At 57.3% G+C, this 13,617-nt stretch overlaps 1 protein-coding gene across 8 annotated transcripts in view; it reads left to right on the top strand.

The window, feature by feature from the left end:
* Positions 1-2,705: 2,705 nt before the first annotated feature.
* The window catches only part of LOC105469171 (integrin subunit beta 4), a 38,212-nt gene continuing 27,300 nt past the window's right edge, over positions 2,706-13,617 (top strand). For 7 of the 8 annotated variants that reach the window (XM_071083587.1, XM_011719865.3, XM_011719867.3 and 4 more), the window contains exons 1-11: positions 2,814-2,871; positions 3,709-3,780; positions 5,954-6,042; positions 8,502-8,584; positions 8,711-8,812; positions 8,958-9,162; positions 9,685-9,781; positions 11,189-11,360; positions 12,137-12,400; positions 12,795-12,884; positions 13,168-13,290. In XM_071083587.1, the coding sequence (XP_070939688.1) occupies positions 5,964-6,042; positions 8,502-8,584; positions 8,711-8,812; positions 8,958-9,162; positions 9,685-9,781; positions 11,189-11,360; positions 12,137-12,400; positions 12,795-12,884; positions 13,168-13,290 (1,215 nt within the window). In that variant the 5' untranslated portion in view covers positions 2,814-2,871; positions 3,709-3,780; positions 5,954-5,963. Of the gene's footprint in view, positions 2,872-3,708; positions 3,781-5,953; positions 6,043-8,501; positions 8,585-8,710; positions 8,813-8,957; positions 9,163-9,684; positions 9,782-11,188; positions 11,361-12,136; positions 12,401-12,794; positions 12,885-13,167; positions 13,291-13,617 lie in introns of all 8 variants that reach the window. The other variant, XM_071083588.1, reaches the window with a different exon arrangement.

A 13,617-nucleotide genomic window follows, 5' to 3' on the forward strand; every position in this document is an offset into this window, starting at 1 on the left:
TAGAGACGAGGTTTCTCCATGTTGACCAGGATGGTCTCGAACTCCTGGCTTCAAGTGATGCACCTGCCTTGGCCGCCCAAAGTGCTGGGATTACAGATGTAAGCCACTGTGCCCGGCTTATTGTTTAATTTTAATTTTTTTTTCTTTTAGAGAGACAAGATATCACTCTGTCTCCCAGGCTAGAGTGTCGTGGCTTGATAGCTCACTGCAACCTCGAACTCCTGGGCTCAAGGGATCCTCTTGCCTTACCTCACAGGTGCATGGCACCACACCCAGCCAATTTTATTTTTATTTTTTGCAGAGCCGGGGTCTCCCTGTGCTGCCCAGGCTAGCTTTGAACTGCTGTCCTCAAGCGATCCTCTAGCCTCGGCTTTCCAAAGTGCTGGGATTACATGTAGCTTACTTTTTTTTTTCTTTGAGACGGAGTCTTGCTCTGTTGCCCAGACTGGAGTGCAGTGGCGCAATCTGGGCTCACTGCAAGCTCCACCTCCAGGGTTCATGTCATTCTCCTGCCTCAGCCTCCCGAGTAGCTGGGACTACAGGCGCCCGCCACCATGCCTGGCTAATTTTTTTTATTTTTAGTAGAGACGGGGTTTCACCGTGTTAGCCAGGATGGTCTCGATCTTCTGACCTCGTGATCTGCCCACCTCGGTCTCCCAAAGCGCTGGGATTACCAGTAGATTACTTCTGAATCACAAAGTGAAAATTGGTGTTTTTACATTGGGAGAGATGGCAGTCACTTCCTTAACCAAGTGATTGGCTTAAACCTCACTACGAGGCACCTGGTATCAATTGCCACCTACAAACCACACACAGCACCACCTGTGACCATCCTTGCCAAAAATATTTAACTTAATTCTAATCTGACCTTTAGCCCTATCCTTCAGTTTACAAGGGGCAGAAAGAAAGGCCCAGCGACACCATGAGGAAGCATTGCAGAAGGAAGGCTCCCATGAGGAACACAAGTCCAGAAAGGGGAGCGTTCTGCAGGATAGCTGGCCCAGCTCCTAAAAGGTCAACGTGGGGGCCGGGCACAGTGGCTCATGCTTTTAATCCCAACACTTTGGGAGGCCGAGGTGGGTGGATCACTTGAGGCCAGGAGTTCGAGACCTGCCTGGCCAATATGGCGAAACCCTGTCTCTACCAAAAAGAAAATACAAAAATTAGCCAGGCGCAGTAGTGCACACCTGTGGTCCCAGCTACTCGGGGGGCTGAGGCAGGAGAATCACTTGAGCCCAGGAGGCAGAGGTTTCAGTGAGCCAAGATCGTGCCACTGCATTCCAGTCTGGGTGACAAGAGCAAGACTGTCTAAAAAAAAGTGAATGTGGGGCAGGAGATGGGATGGTGAGGGTTCTATTTTAGAATAACAGAGAAAACAAATGCAATAGGCGGCATGGATTGGACTCAAATTCAAAAGGAAACCTTTAATAGACATTTTGGAGACAGCTAAGAAAATTTGAATATGAACTGAATCACACATCATTTAATGGAGACATTATTAATTTCCTTAGATGTGAAAAGGGGCCAGGCGCGGTGGCTCACACGTGTAATCCCAGCATTTTGGGAGGCCAAAGTGGGCGGATCACCTGAGGTCAGGAGTTCAAGACCAGCCTGGCCAACATGGCAAAAACCCGTCTCTACTAAAAACACAAAAATTAGCTGGGCGTGGTGGCGGGCGCCTGTAATCCCAGCTACTCGGGAGACTGAGGCAGGAGAAGCGCTTGAACCCAGGAGGCGGAGGTTGCAGTGAGCCAAGATTGCACCACTGCACTCCAGCCTGGGCGACAGAGTGAGACTCCGTCTAAAAAAAAAAAAAAAAAAAAAAAAAAAAAAGAAGAAAAGAAAAGAAAAAAGAAAAAGAAAAATGGAGCCCTTTGGGATCATGGAGCTCCTTGAGAGGCTCTGACCTGAACACGCATGGTAACCAGTGGCACTTGAGAGACTGCTCTCAGAGGACTGACTGGAGGGAGGGGGCAGCTCCGTAACCAGCTTGTCAAGAACAACTGTAACAAGGCATCGAGTGCCAATCCATGCCAGGTCGGCACTGGCCTCTCCAGGGTATCATTGTTCACATTGTAAGGAGGTTTAAGTAGCTTGTTCAAGCGTGCACCGAGGACCCGACCCTTCCTCGGATCTCCCTCTGGACACAACCTGAGGTTAGGGGGTAGGAGGCTGAGAGGACCCTGTGAACTGCAGAGCGGAGCTGGGACGGGGAGTCAGGCCTCGCGATCGGGCCGGGGGCACTCCCTGGGCCCATGCCTCGCCCTGGCACGGGGAGCAGGGAGGGGGTACGCGGCTGACGGCCGTCGGGGCAGCAACAGCACAGCCCGGCGGTGGCTCGCCGCCCAGACTCGGGGCAGGGAAGGTTCCAGTGCGGGCGGGGGGCTAAGAGGCCGCCTCCAGCCCGGGGCATCCCGTGCACCCGAGCCTGGAGCCCGGAGCCTGGAAGGGTGAAGGGGCCCCGAGATCGGGACCAAACTGGAGGCAGAGGGAGAGCGGTGGCTCCTCCCCCGGCCCCCGCCGCTGGCCGATCGGAGCGCTGGGCGGGCGCCGCGGGAGCCGCAGCCCTTTCCGGGGGGCGGACCCGGCAACGGCGGCACCCAGCTCCTGCCCCGACAGGTGCGCGCCGCGCGAAGGAATGCGGCCCGCCTGACTCACCAGCTCCTCCTTCCTACCTGCGCGCCCGCCCCATAAAGTGCTGCCCGCCCCGTCCTCCCCCCCCAACCCCCGTGCCCGCCCTCGGACCGTCCCGGCTCGCCCGCGCGCTGCAGCCCCATCTCCTAGCGGCAGCCCAGGCGCAGAGGGAGCGAGTCCGCTCCGAGGTAGGTCCAGGACGGACGCACGACAGCAGCCGAGGCTGACCGGGAGAGGGTGAGTGTCCGCGCCAGCTGGGCAGCCGCGCAGGGGAGCTAGTCGGGCAGGGCAGGTGGCTTTTATCTCCCCTTCCCCTCCCTGAAGGCTGGCAGGCCCGGGTCCCTTCGTCCACGCTGCCCAGGACAGGGGTCCAGCCTCCCTGGAGTGTGCCGGGGGCAACGGGGAGCTGAGGGGCAGGGCAGCTAGAGAAGGGTGGTGCCCATCAGACCTCCAGGCCAGAGGAGCGCCTTGGGTGCGCCTGCGGGAGAAGTGGGCAGAGGTCAGTGGCTGGCAGGCCTCTGGGGCTGGGTCCCTCTGGGGTTTGCAAAGAAGGTGGAGGAGAAGCTACCCTGAGCGATGGGCCCAGCCCATCATGGCGCATCTAATGATAAACCCACATTCCTGACTTTTATGTGAAGTTTCGTTGTTTCTAACATTGACTGCTACTTTTAAAAGCCACCCTGAGAGGCAGATGCCCTCCTGGCTCCAGGCAGGGCCTGCTCTGTGCGGTGCCACAGTCCATCTGGGGCTGGGGAGTCCCTGATTTTCCTTTTCTCTTGGCCAGGCACAGGCCTGCCTTCCTTCCAAAGTCAGCCCTAGGCGCCTTCCTTCAGGAAGCTCTACTGGCCTCACCCACCAGCCCTGGGGCTGTGCCCAACACTGCCACCTCCTGCAGCATCGGCCCTCTTTCCCACGGCTCGGCCTCTGGGGTGGCCCTCTGGCTGGGATTGGGGCTCTGGGGCTCCTAGTGACTCCCAGGGGCAGGGACAGGGCTCCTCCTCCACCCCATGGCCTTGCCACACCCTGAGGACAAGGACCAGGCACAGGTGGCATGGTTGTTGCTGTCTCCAACAGAGCTGGCAGTGAAGGCTTGGAGTCTCCATCCTGGGGACCGAGGGAAGGACAGCAGGAGGGACAGCAGGGGAGGTATGTCTGTCTACTCGACCCTGATTTCTCGGGGATGACACAGCAGCCAAGGGCCTAGCGTCCCCAGACTTCTGGCCAGCTGCCTCTGGGGGGCGAGGGACTGGCCTGGGTCCCTGAGGGAAGGAGATGTGACAGTGAGAGGGGATGGTGGGCAGGAGCAGATGTGCCCAGAGGGGTCCCCAGGGATTGGGATGGGGGGCCAGGGGAGCTCTGAGCCCGTGGGTGGGTGGACATGGCCTGTATGTGTGTGTGTCCCTGTGTGTGGGAAGCTGCCTGTGCTGCAGTGTGATGGCATTCAGGGTGGCAGTCACACACTCCAGGGAACTGCTGGCACATACAGTTGGGGCAGCCTGGTGGGGTCCGGGCCGCCTGGAGAGTGGGTGTCCTGAGCGCTGGGCCCAGCCCATCATGACGCATCTAATGATAAACACGAATTCCTGACTTTTATGGGAAATCTCGTTGTTTCTAACATTGGCTCCTACTTTTAAAACTTTCTAAACAAGTTAAGTCAAGTCAAACACTCTTGGGTGCCTCGCCAACCCTCTAACTGCCATTTTGTAGCCTCTGCATGGAGGCTGCCATGGAGGTTGAAGGCAGGGCCTGCAGAGCAGGGCCCTATCCTGGCCCTCCCAGTGCTGGCCGTGGGATGGGGAAGCTCCACAGCCTTCTGTGCCTGGTCTCTCATCTGGGAAACGGGCAGAATGTAAGCATCTCCCCACCGGGCTCCTGTGCTGAGCAGTCACTTCCGTGAAGCCCTGGGCACATGTGGCGGTCAGGGTGTGCGAATCAGCACTGCCTGCGGGGGTGTGGCCGGGGCAGTGGGAGGAAGAGCTGGGCTCAGCTCTCCGGGCCTGTACCTGCCTGTGTAATGATGCCTGGGAGGCCTGAGCCTGCAGCCTGTATTGTGTAGCATGTGGGTGTGGCGCCTACACCCCGAGGCCGCAAGGAAGTCATTTCCCTCTAGGAACCCTGCTGTCCCCAGCCTTTCCCTGCTGGCTCAGGGCTGCCTCCTGGCCCCTGTGCCACAACTGCCCTACCTGTGTTGTCACTGCTGAGGCCTCCTCCAGGCTGCACACCTTAGAGGCAGGCTACACCCTCCTGCCCTTGGCCTGAGAAGGTCTTCTCCAGCAACTCGGGGACTGCAGCCCCCAGACCCTGGGGCGGCCAGTGCCCCAGAAGCCAGGCTGAGAAAGGATTCAATGGGGAGGGCCAGTGGGCAGGGCAGAGGCTTGGGCCCCTGGGAGACCTGGCCCTAGAGAAAGAGGCGAGGTGCTCACCTTTGCCCCGGCCCTGCAGGCCTGGGTGGCTCTGCTGCCAGCCTCTTTTCTTGTCCAGGCTTCAGGCTGAGCATCTCTTAGAGGGCCTCAGGGATGCCCAGGCCTGCCCTGAAATCTGCTGAGGACTTGGGATGGTTTAATACTGAACCCACAGCCGCCGGGGATACCTCAGGGCGAGCCACAGAGTGTGTGTGTGTGTGTGTGTGTGTGTGTGTGTGTCTCACTCTGGGCTAACTTGTGAAAGGGTGAACAGCTCAGGGGCCCCGAAAACTTAACTCTGGGGCAGGCAGAGGTACAGGGTAGGGCAGAGGATTCAGACCCCACCCTGATGGGCCGGGCAGTCACCGCAGAACCTAACCCGGTGTGGTGAGCTACTGCGCGCAGCTGTGGCCCAGCCCCAGGCCCCAGATATTGGGAGGGGCCCCTCTCCTCCCAGCTGTGCCACCCTCACCAAAGGGTAAGTGGGCCAGGACAGAAGGAGCAGGAGGCAGAACCGTGGCCGCCTCTCAGGGTGAGCCCTCACTGGGGCCTGTCATGGCCAAGCCTGACCCAGGCCCACTGGGAGCTAAAAGGCAAAGAAGAATAAACTCGGATCTGCCCTCAGGGAGCCCAGCGCTGACAGGCCCAGCGCTGGCACAAACTTGCAAACCAAAGTCCTTGAGGGCTGGAGGGGGCCTCCCTGGGCAGGGCATCCGGGCACTGCAGGGATGGCACGGAACAAGGCAGTGGAAAAGGCAGGAGTCAGAGGCCCAGGGCCCTACCTCTCGCAGCTGGGCGCCCTTGGTCCCATCACCGGCGCTCAGAGCCTCAGTTCCCACAGCTGTGCAGTGAGAGGGAGCTGAAGGCACCGACCATGGCTGTTGAGGCCTCATGTGTCAATTGTTGCTGTTCTGCAGGAGGAAGAGGATGGCAGGGCCACGCCCCAGCCCATGGGCCAGGCTGCTACTGGCAGCCTTGATCAGCGTCAGCCTCTCTGGGACCTTGGGTGAGTCCACGTTGCCCTGCAGCCCCTTCCTGGCATACCTTGGGCAGGCATTGCCCTTGCACAGGTTCTCACAGGGTCTCACCTAAACACTCTTGGCCATTCAGCAACTGACCACTGCCCACCTTCAGAGCACTGCCCACCTCAGGAAAACTTGAGGCTCCAAGCTCTTCAGCCTAGAGAATCTTGAGCACTGGCCACAGGGCCTGAGAATAGGAGGGAAGGAGGCTGTGTCTAGAGGAGACAGCAGATGCCCACCCAGGACTGAGGCACCCGGAGGATGCACTGAGGTCTCAGAGGTGGAGTCGAGAGGGTTATAGGAATTTGGAGAAGAGAGGGACTGCTGACGTGTCACCTGCTCTCTGAGTGTCACTAGTGGACAAATCACTGGAGCCAGCTCCTACCACTTGAATTTTGTCTGTCAGAGGGGGTCCTGCTGGTGGCTTGAAATAGACCATGACAGAAATGTTTACACCACAGAAATTGGCAAACGCTATAGGTCAAGCACCAGAGACCAGAGCCGTTGTTATTTATTTATTTATTATTTATTTAACTCAATGTATATGTAGAAACATGCTCTCACTCTGTCATCCCGGTGGAGTGCAGTAATGCCATCATGGCTCACTGCAGCCTCAACTTCCCAGGCTCAAGCAATCCTCCCACCTCAGCCTCCCGAGTAGCTAGGACCACAGGCGTGCACCACCATGCTTGGCTAATTAAAAACAATTTTTTTTTGTAGAGACAGTCTCACTGTGTTACCCAGGCTGGTCTCAAACTCCTGAGCTTCAGTAATCTTCCTACCTCAGCCTCCCAAAGTGCTGGGATTACAGGTGTGAGCCACCTCACCAGCCACCAGAGCTATTGTTAAACACTGACCAGCACATCATTGCCTGAAACCTAGGAGACCTCTTACTGTGTACGCCGGGTGCACACAGTAGGTCCTCACTGTGATTTTTAACTGAGCAGAGTCAATGGGGCAATCTAGAGTTTTACTTCATTCGTTACTGAGGACCCACTGTGTGCCGGGTGTGCTGGGTGCTAGGGCTACCATGATAAACAAGACATCGTTCCCTTCACCCTAGAGGAGGCTCAGAGGACAGACAGGCCGTGTGGCAGTGGTCTCGCTCTAAAGCACAAGCTGTGATGGAGGAGGGACTTGGAAAGGGCCCAGTGCTAGATGCAGCTCATCAAAGGTAATGGGGAAGGCTGAGGAACGTCTGCTGGACCTGAGGAGGCAGCAGGCCAGGGGCTGGCCAGGGTGTGCCAACACTGAATGTGCCAGTGCCACTGTCTCAGTCCCCACCTTCTGTCCTTCTGGCTTGAGTGGGAAGTCCCAGGTTTGAAACCACAGCTTGTTTTTAGCTGTGCTACCTGGGGTAGACCACACACCCTAGCCTCTGTAAAATAGGGAAGGGCTGGGTGCAGTGGCTCACACCTATAATTCCCAGCACTTTGGGAGGCCAAGGTGGGAGGATTGACTGAACCCAGGAATTTGAGGCCATCCTGAGCAACACAGGGAGCCCCTGTCTCTACAAAAAATAAAAAATTAGCTGGGCTACTTGGGAGACTGAACTGGGAGGATTGCCTGAGCCCAGGATGTCGAGACTGCAGTGAGCTATGGTCATGCCACTGCACTCCAGCCTGGGTGACACAGCAAGACCGTATCTCAAAACTAAATAAAATTGAAATGCAGACTGGGCACAGTGGCTCACACCTGTAATCCCAGCACTTTGGGAGGCTGAGGCAGGCAGATCATTTGAGGTCAGGAGTTCGAGACCAGCCTGGCCAACATAGTGAAACCCCATCTCTACTAAAAATACAAAAATTAGCCAGGCATGGTGGTGCCCACCTATTATCCCAGCTACTTGGGAGGCTGAGGCAGGAGAATCACTTGAACCTGGGAGGCGGGGGTTGCAGTGAGCTGAGATCACACCACTGCACTCCAGCCTGGGCAACATAGCAAGACTCTGTCTGAAAAAAAAGTAAAAAAAAATAAAAATACAACAACAACAAACCAAAATAAATACGTAAGGCCAGGCATGGTGGCTCCCGCCTGTAATCCCAGCACTTTGGGAGGCTGAGGCGGGCAGCTCACAAGGTCAGGAGATCGAGACCATCCTGGCTAACACGGTGAAACCCCATCTCTACTAAAAATACAAAAAATTAGCTGGGTGTGGTGGTGGGCACCTGTAGTCCCAGCTACTCCAGAGGCTGAGGTGGGAGAATGGCATGAACCCGGGAGGTGGAGCTTGCAATGAGCCGAGATTGCGCCACTGCACTCCAGCCTGGGCGACACAGTGAGACTCCGTCTCAAAAAAATAATAATAAATAAATACATAAATACACAAATACATAAATAACATAGCGAGGGAATCCCCACCTCTCCAGGTGAGGATACAGGTGGGAAAGTGCTTGCCTTTGCTGAGTGCCTCCCCATTCATGTGCCCACCTCCGCCCCCCAGCAAACCGCTGCAAGAAGGCCCCAGTGAAGAGCTGCACGGAGTGTGTCCGTGTGGATAAGGACTGCGCCTACTGCACGGATGAGGTGAGGACCTGGCCTGGGTCGGTGTGGAATGGGCAAGGGTCAGGAATAGCTGGTGGAAATGAATCTGGGGTTGGGGCAGCCAGGGAATGGGTGCTGCCCCCACTGACCCTCTGTCCTTCTGGCCAGATGTTCAGGGACCGGCGCTGCAACACCCAGGCGGAGCTGCTGGCCGCAGGCTGTCAGCGCGAGAGCATCGTGGTCATGGAGAGCAGCTTCCAGATTACAGAGGTGCCTGGTGGGGGGACTGGGGTGGGGGCTCCCCATGCTCAGCCTGGCTATTTATGGGGGTGTATAGTGCCCCTTGGCTGGGCTGGGCCCCCATTGGGCCTCTGGAGTGACCCTCCAGCCAGCTGTCCCCTTCCACTGACTGCAGGAGACCCAGATTGACACCACCCTGCGGCGCAGCCAGATGTCCCCCCAGGGCCTGCGGGTCCAGCTGCGGCCCGGTGAGGAGCGGCACTTTGAGCTGGAGGTGTTTGAGCCCCGGGAGAGCCCCGTGGACCTGTACATCCTCATGGACTTCTCCAACTCCATGTCCGATGATCTGGACAACCTCAAGAAGATGGGGCAGAACCTGGGTACAGCAGGGCCAGAGTGGAGGACAGCAGGACAGGAGGGGGACAGGGTGGGCGTCTGCTTGGGAGGCCAGGACTCAGGACAGCTGTACCCACCCAGAAGGAAACACAGGACATTTGAGCCCCCCAAAACCTTCCCTTCCATTCTCAGGGGAATAATCTCAGCCAGACCCTATTCACCACTGGGGACTTCTGAGAAGGCCCAGGGCAAGCAGGCAGTGGAGCCATCTGGCCCTGACAAGGAGGGTACCCCTGCCAAGAGGCTGTGGGGAAGCTTCTGCTCTTCAGAGCTGGGTTGCATTCCCAGCCACCCTGCCCTTGCCATGTGTGTAACTCCAGACCCCCAGGCCCATTTCCCTCATCCGTAAATAGGAACAGACGATGTTGTGAACATGAACCTTTGTCCAGCATGCAAAGTGTTAACTTCCCTCTTCCTCCCTTCTGAGCCAGCCTTTGGTGGGGGGGCCCATGTTTATGCCGGGCATCGGGGCTCAGCTATCCCCTCTCTGTCTTGTTGACATCCAGCTCAGGTCCTGAGCCAGCTCACCAGTGACTACACTATCGGATTTGGCAAGTTTGTGGACAAAGTCAGCGTCCCGCAGACAGACATGAGGCCTGAGAAGTAAGTGATTGGGTCCGCCCCATGGGTGGGCAAGGGTCCAGGCCATGTGATCCCCACTCCTCTTTCATCCACAACTTAAAATTCTTCTACGGCCTGGCATGGTGGCTCACACCTGTAATCCCAGCACTTTGGGAGGCCAGGGTGGGCAGATCAGCTGAGGTCAGAAGTTCAAGACCGGCCGGGCGCGGTGGCTCACGCCTGTAATCCCAGCACTTTGGGAGGCCGAGGCGGGCAGATCACAAGGTCAGGAGATCGAGACCACGGTGAAACCCCGTCTCTACTAAAAATACAAAAAATTAGCCGGGCGCGGTTGTGGGCGCCTGTAGTCCCAGCTATTCGGGAGGCTGAGGCAGGAGAATGGCGTGAACCCGGGAGGCGGAGCTTGCAGTGAGCCGAGATCGCACCACTGCACTCCAGCCTGGGCGACAGAGCCAGACTCCATCTCAAAAAAAAAAAAAAAAAAAAAAAAAAAGAAGTTCAAGACCAGCCTGGGCAACATGGCAAAACCCTGTCTCTATTAAAAAAAAAACAAAAATCGGCTGGGCACGGTGGCTCACGCCTGTAATCCCAGCATTTTGGGAGGCCAAGGCGGGCGGATCATGAGGTCAGGAGATCAAGACCATCCTAGCTAACATGGTGAAACCCCGTCTCTACTAAAAATACCAAAAAATTAGCCGGGCGTGGTGGCGGGTGCCTGTAGTCCCAGCTACTCAGGAGGCTGAGGCAGGAGAATGGTGTGAACCCGGGAGGCAGAGCTTGCAGTGAGCCAGGATCGCACCACTGCATTCCAGCCTGGGTGACAGAGCGAGACTCCGTCTCCAAAAAAAAAAAAAATTAACTGGCCGGGCGCGGTGGCTCAAGCCTGTAATCCCAGCACTTTGGGAGGCCGAGACAGGCGGATCACGAGGTCAGGAGATCGAGACCATCCTGGCTAACACGGTGAAACCCCGTCTCTACTAAAAAATACAAAAAACTAGCCGGGCGAGGTGGCGGGTGCCTGTAGTCCCAGCTACTCGGGAGGCTGAGGCAGGAGAATGGCGTGAACCCAGGAGGCGGAGCTTGCAGTGAGCTGAGATCTGGCCACTGCACTCCAGCCTGGGTGACAGAGCAAGACTCCGTCTCAAAAAAAAAAAAAAAAAAATTAAGTGGGCGTGGTGGGGCATGCCTATAATCCCAGCTACTCAGGAGGCTGAGACAGGAGAATCGCTTGAACCCAGGAGGCAGAGGTTGTAGTGAGCTGAGATCGTGCATACTGCACTCCAGCCTGGGCGATAAAGCAAGACTTGGTCTCAAAAAATAGAATAAAATAAAAACTAAATTTTCCTTCTAGTTGAAACGAGCTGGGGGCACTGCAGTCTGCAGTGTCTTCCCCCTGTGACACTCTCTGTCCCTCCCACCTCTGCCCAGGCTGAAGGAGCCCTGGCCCAACAGTGACCCCCCCTTCTCCTTCAAGAACGTCATCAGCCTGACAGAAGATGTGGATGAGTTCCGGAATAAACTGCAGGGGGAGAGGATCTCAGGCAACCTGGACGCTCCTGAGGGCGGCTTCGATGCCATCCTGCAGACGGCCGTGTGCACGGTGGGCACTGGGAAGGGCGTTGCCAGCCCAGGTCAGGGGCGAGCACTTCTGGGCAAGGGCCTGAGCTGCCCCCTGGCCTGCTCTGGCGCCAGGCTCACTGGCCCTGCGGAAAGCCTGGGAGCCTGCAACCCCTTCGCCCTAAGACAAGCTCAGACTCTGTGAGTAGGTCTCAGTTACAATCTGAGTTCAGATGTGCCGGGAGCCACAGTCCCCTGGCCTGAGCAGTCACAGCCTGGTTTTGTATCAACTGGGCTTTAGGGTTCTGGAATCTTTAGTACCCTGAACCCACCAGCTGCCCAGTCTCCGCCTGTTCTGGGCATCCAAAGAAGCCATTACCTTTGATATGTACATCCATTTGTTCATTTTTAAAATAACATACTCATATTACTTACGTCAGAAAACAAAAAGCAAGGATCACACCTGTAATCCCAGTACTTTGGGAGGCTGAGGTGAGTGGATTGCTTAAGTCCAGGGTTTGAGAGCAGCCTGGGCAACATGGCAAGACCCTGTCTCTGTAGAAAACACCAAAATTAGCTGGATGTGATGCACACCTGTGGCCCCAGCTCCTTGGGGGGCCGCATCCTCGGCTCCTGTTTCTCAGCGTTGTCACTCAGTCATGTGCCATCACATGCATCTTTCATGAGGGTACTTGCTGTGAATCCAGTGGCTTAAGCCCAGCCCCATGTTGGGACCTGCGTTCCCTGTCCTACGCAACGCCGTGACGCATGTCAGCAGGCAGCCTGCTGAGTGGGCACACCTTGCCTTGCCTTCCCCAGAGGGACATTGGCTGGCGCCCGGACAGCACCCACCTGCTGGTCTTCTCCACCGAGTCGGCCTTCCACTATGAGGCTGACGGTGCCAATGTGCTGGCTGGCATCATGAGCCGCAACGATGAACAGTGCCACCTGGACGCCACGGGCACCTACACCCAGTACAGGACACAGGACTACCCGTCGGTGCCCACCCTGGTGCGCCTGCTCGCCAAGCACAACATCATCCCTATCTTTGCTGTCACCAACTACTCCTACAGCTACTACGAGGTGCGGGGCCCGGGCTCCACGGGCGGGAGGTGGTCAAGGCAGGGGGTCCATGGAGCTTCTCAGACACCTCTCCCTTCCTCCCTTCCTCCCTTCTTCCCTCCCTCCCTCCCTCCCTCCCCTCCTCCCTCCCCTCCTCCCTCCCCTCCTCCCTCTCTCCCTTTTTTCCTTTCTCCTTTCCCAAAGCTTTTAGACCCCACCAAAAGTGGGCCCTGGTGGGAAGGGGAAGTCATGTGTCCATCCTCTACCCCAACTCCCAGGCAGGTGGGGGCTAACAGGGCAGGCTCTGCAACACCACAGCAGGTTCTAGGCCTCAGTTTCCCCATCCTCAAAGTACGAAGAATCCTAGAGCTATTCAGATTCATGGAGATGCTTAGCCTGGCCTTCTCTCCCACAGAAGCTTCACACTTATTTCCCTGTCTCCTCGCTGGGGGTGCTGCAGGAGGACTCGTCCAACATCGTGGAGCTGCTGGAGGAGGCCTTCAATGTGAGGGCAGCTCGGGCTCCAGAGTCTGAGCCCTTCTGGGGCAGGGCAGGAGGTGGACAGGGTGGGCAAGAGGTGTCTTGGGTCATGGTTGCAAAAGGGGTCTGGGACAGGCCAGTGAGGAAGGGTCTCTGGTTATCCCTGAAGCCCTGAGGGGCCACCTGGGCCCGGCCCTGGCTCCTGCAGGCTCTGTAGCACCCCACATGATGCCAGTCGCACTTGGGGGTTGGGGTGGAGCACAGCCAGGCCCCCCACAGAGCACTGACCAACCTCCTTCCTCCTTTAGCGAATCCGCTCCAACCTGGACATCCGGGCCCTAGACAGCCCCCGAGGCTTTCGGACAGAGGTCACCTCCAAGATGTTCCAGAAGATGAAGACTGGGTCCTTTCAGATCCAGCGGGGGGAAGTGGTACGCCTCCGTGGGGGTAGCGGGGTGGGGGACAGGCATAGCGCCCCGCACGGAGTGGAATCGTCTAAAACAGCAGTCAAGAGCGTGGTCCCTGGAGTCGGGCAGGCCTGGGTGCAGATCCCTGGGCCTGGCCGCTTGGATGAGCCTGGCATGCTCCTCTGCTTGTTGGCTTCCTCGGCAGGCGAGCGTCGAGCCCCGAGGCTTGCTGGGGCAGTAAATGGGTTAGTGTCACGAAGCCCAGAGGCCCTGGCCACTGTCATTGTCGCTGTGATTGTGACTGGCTGGGAAGGAGGGAGTTTTCAGCCCTGAGGGAGGTGAGCAGGAGCT

Source organism: Macaca nemestrina, chromosome 17 (assembly GCF_043159975.1).
Source record: "Macaca nemestrina isolate mMacNem1 chromosome 17, mMacNem.hap1, whole genome shotgun sequence".
NCBI lineage: Eukaryota > Metazoa > Chordata > Mammalia > Primates > Cercopithecidae > Macaca > Macaca nemestrina.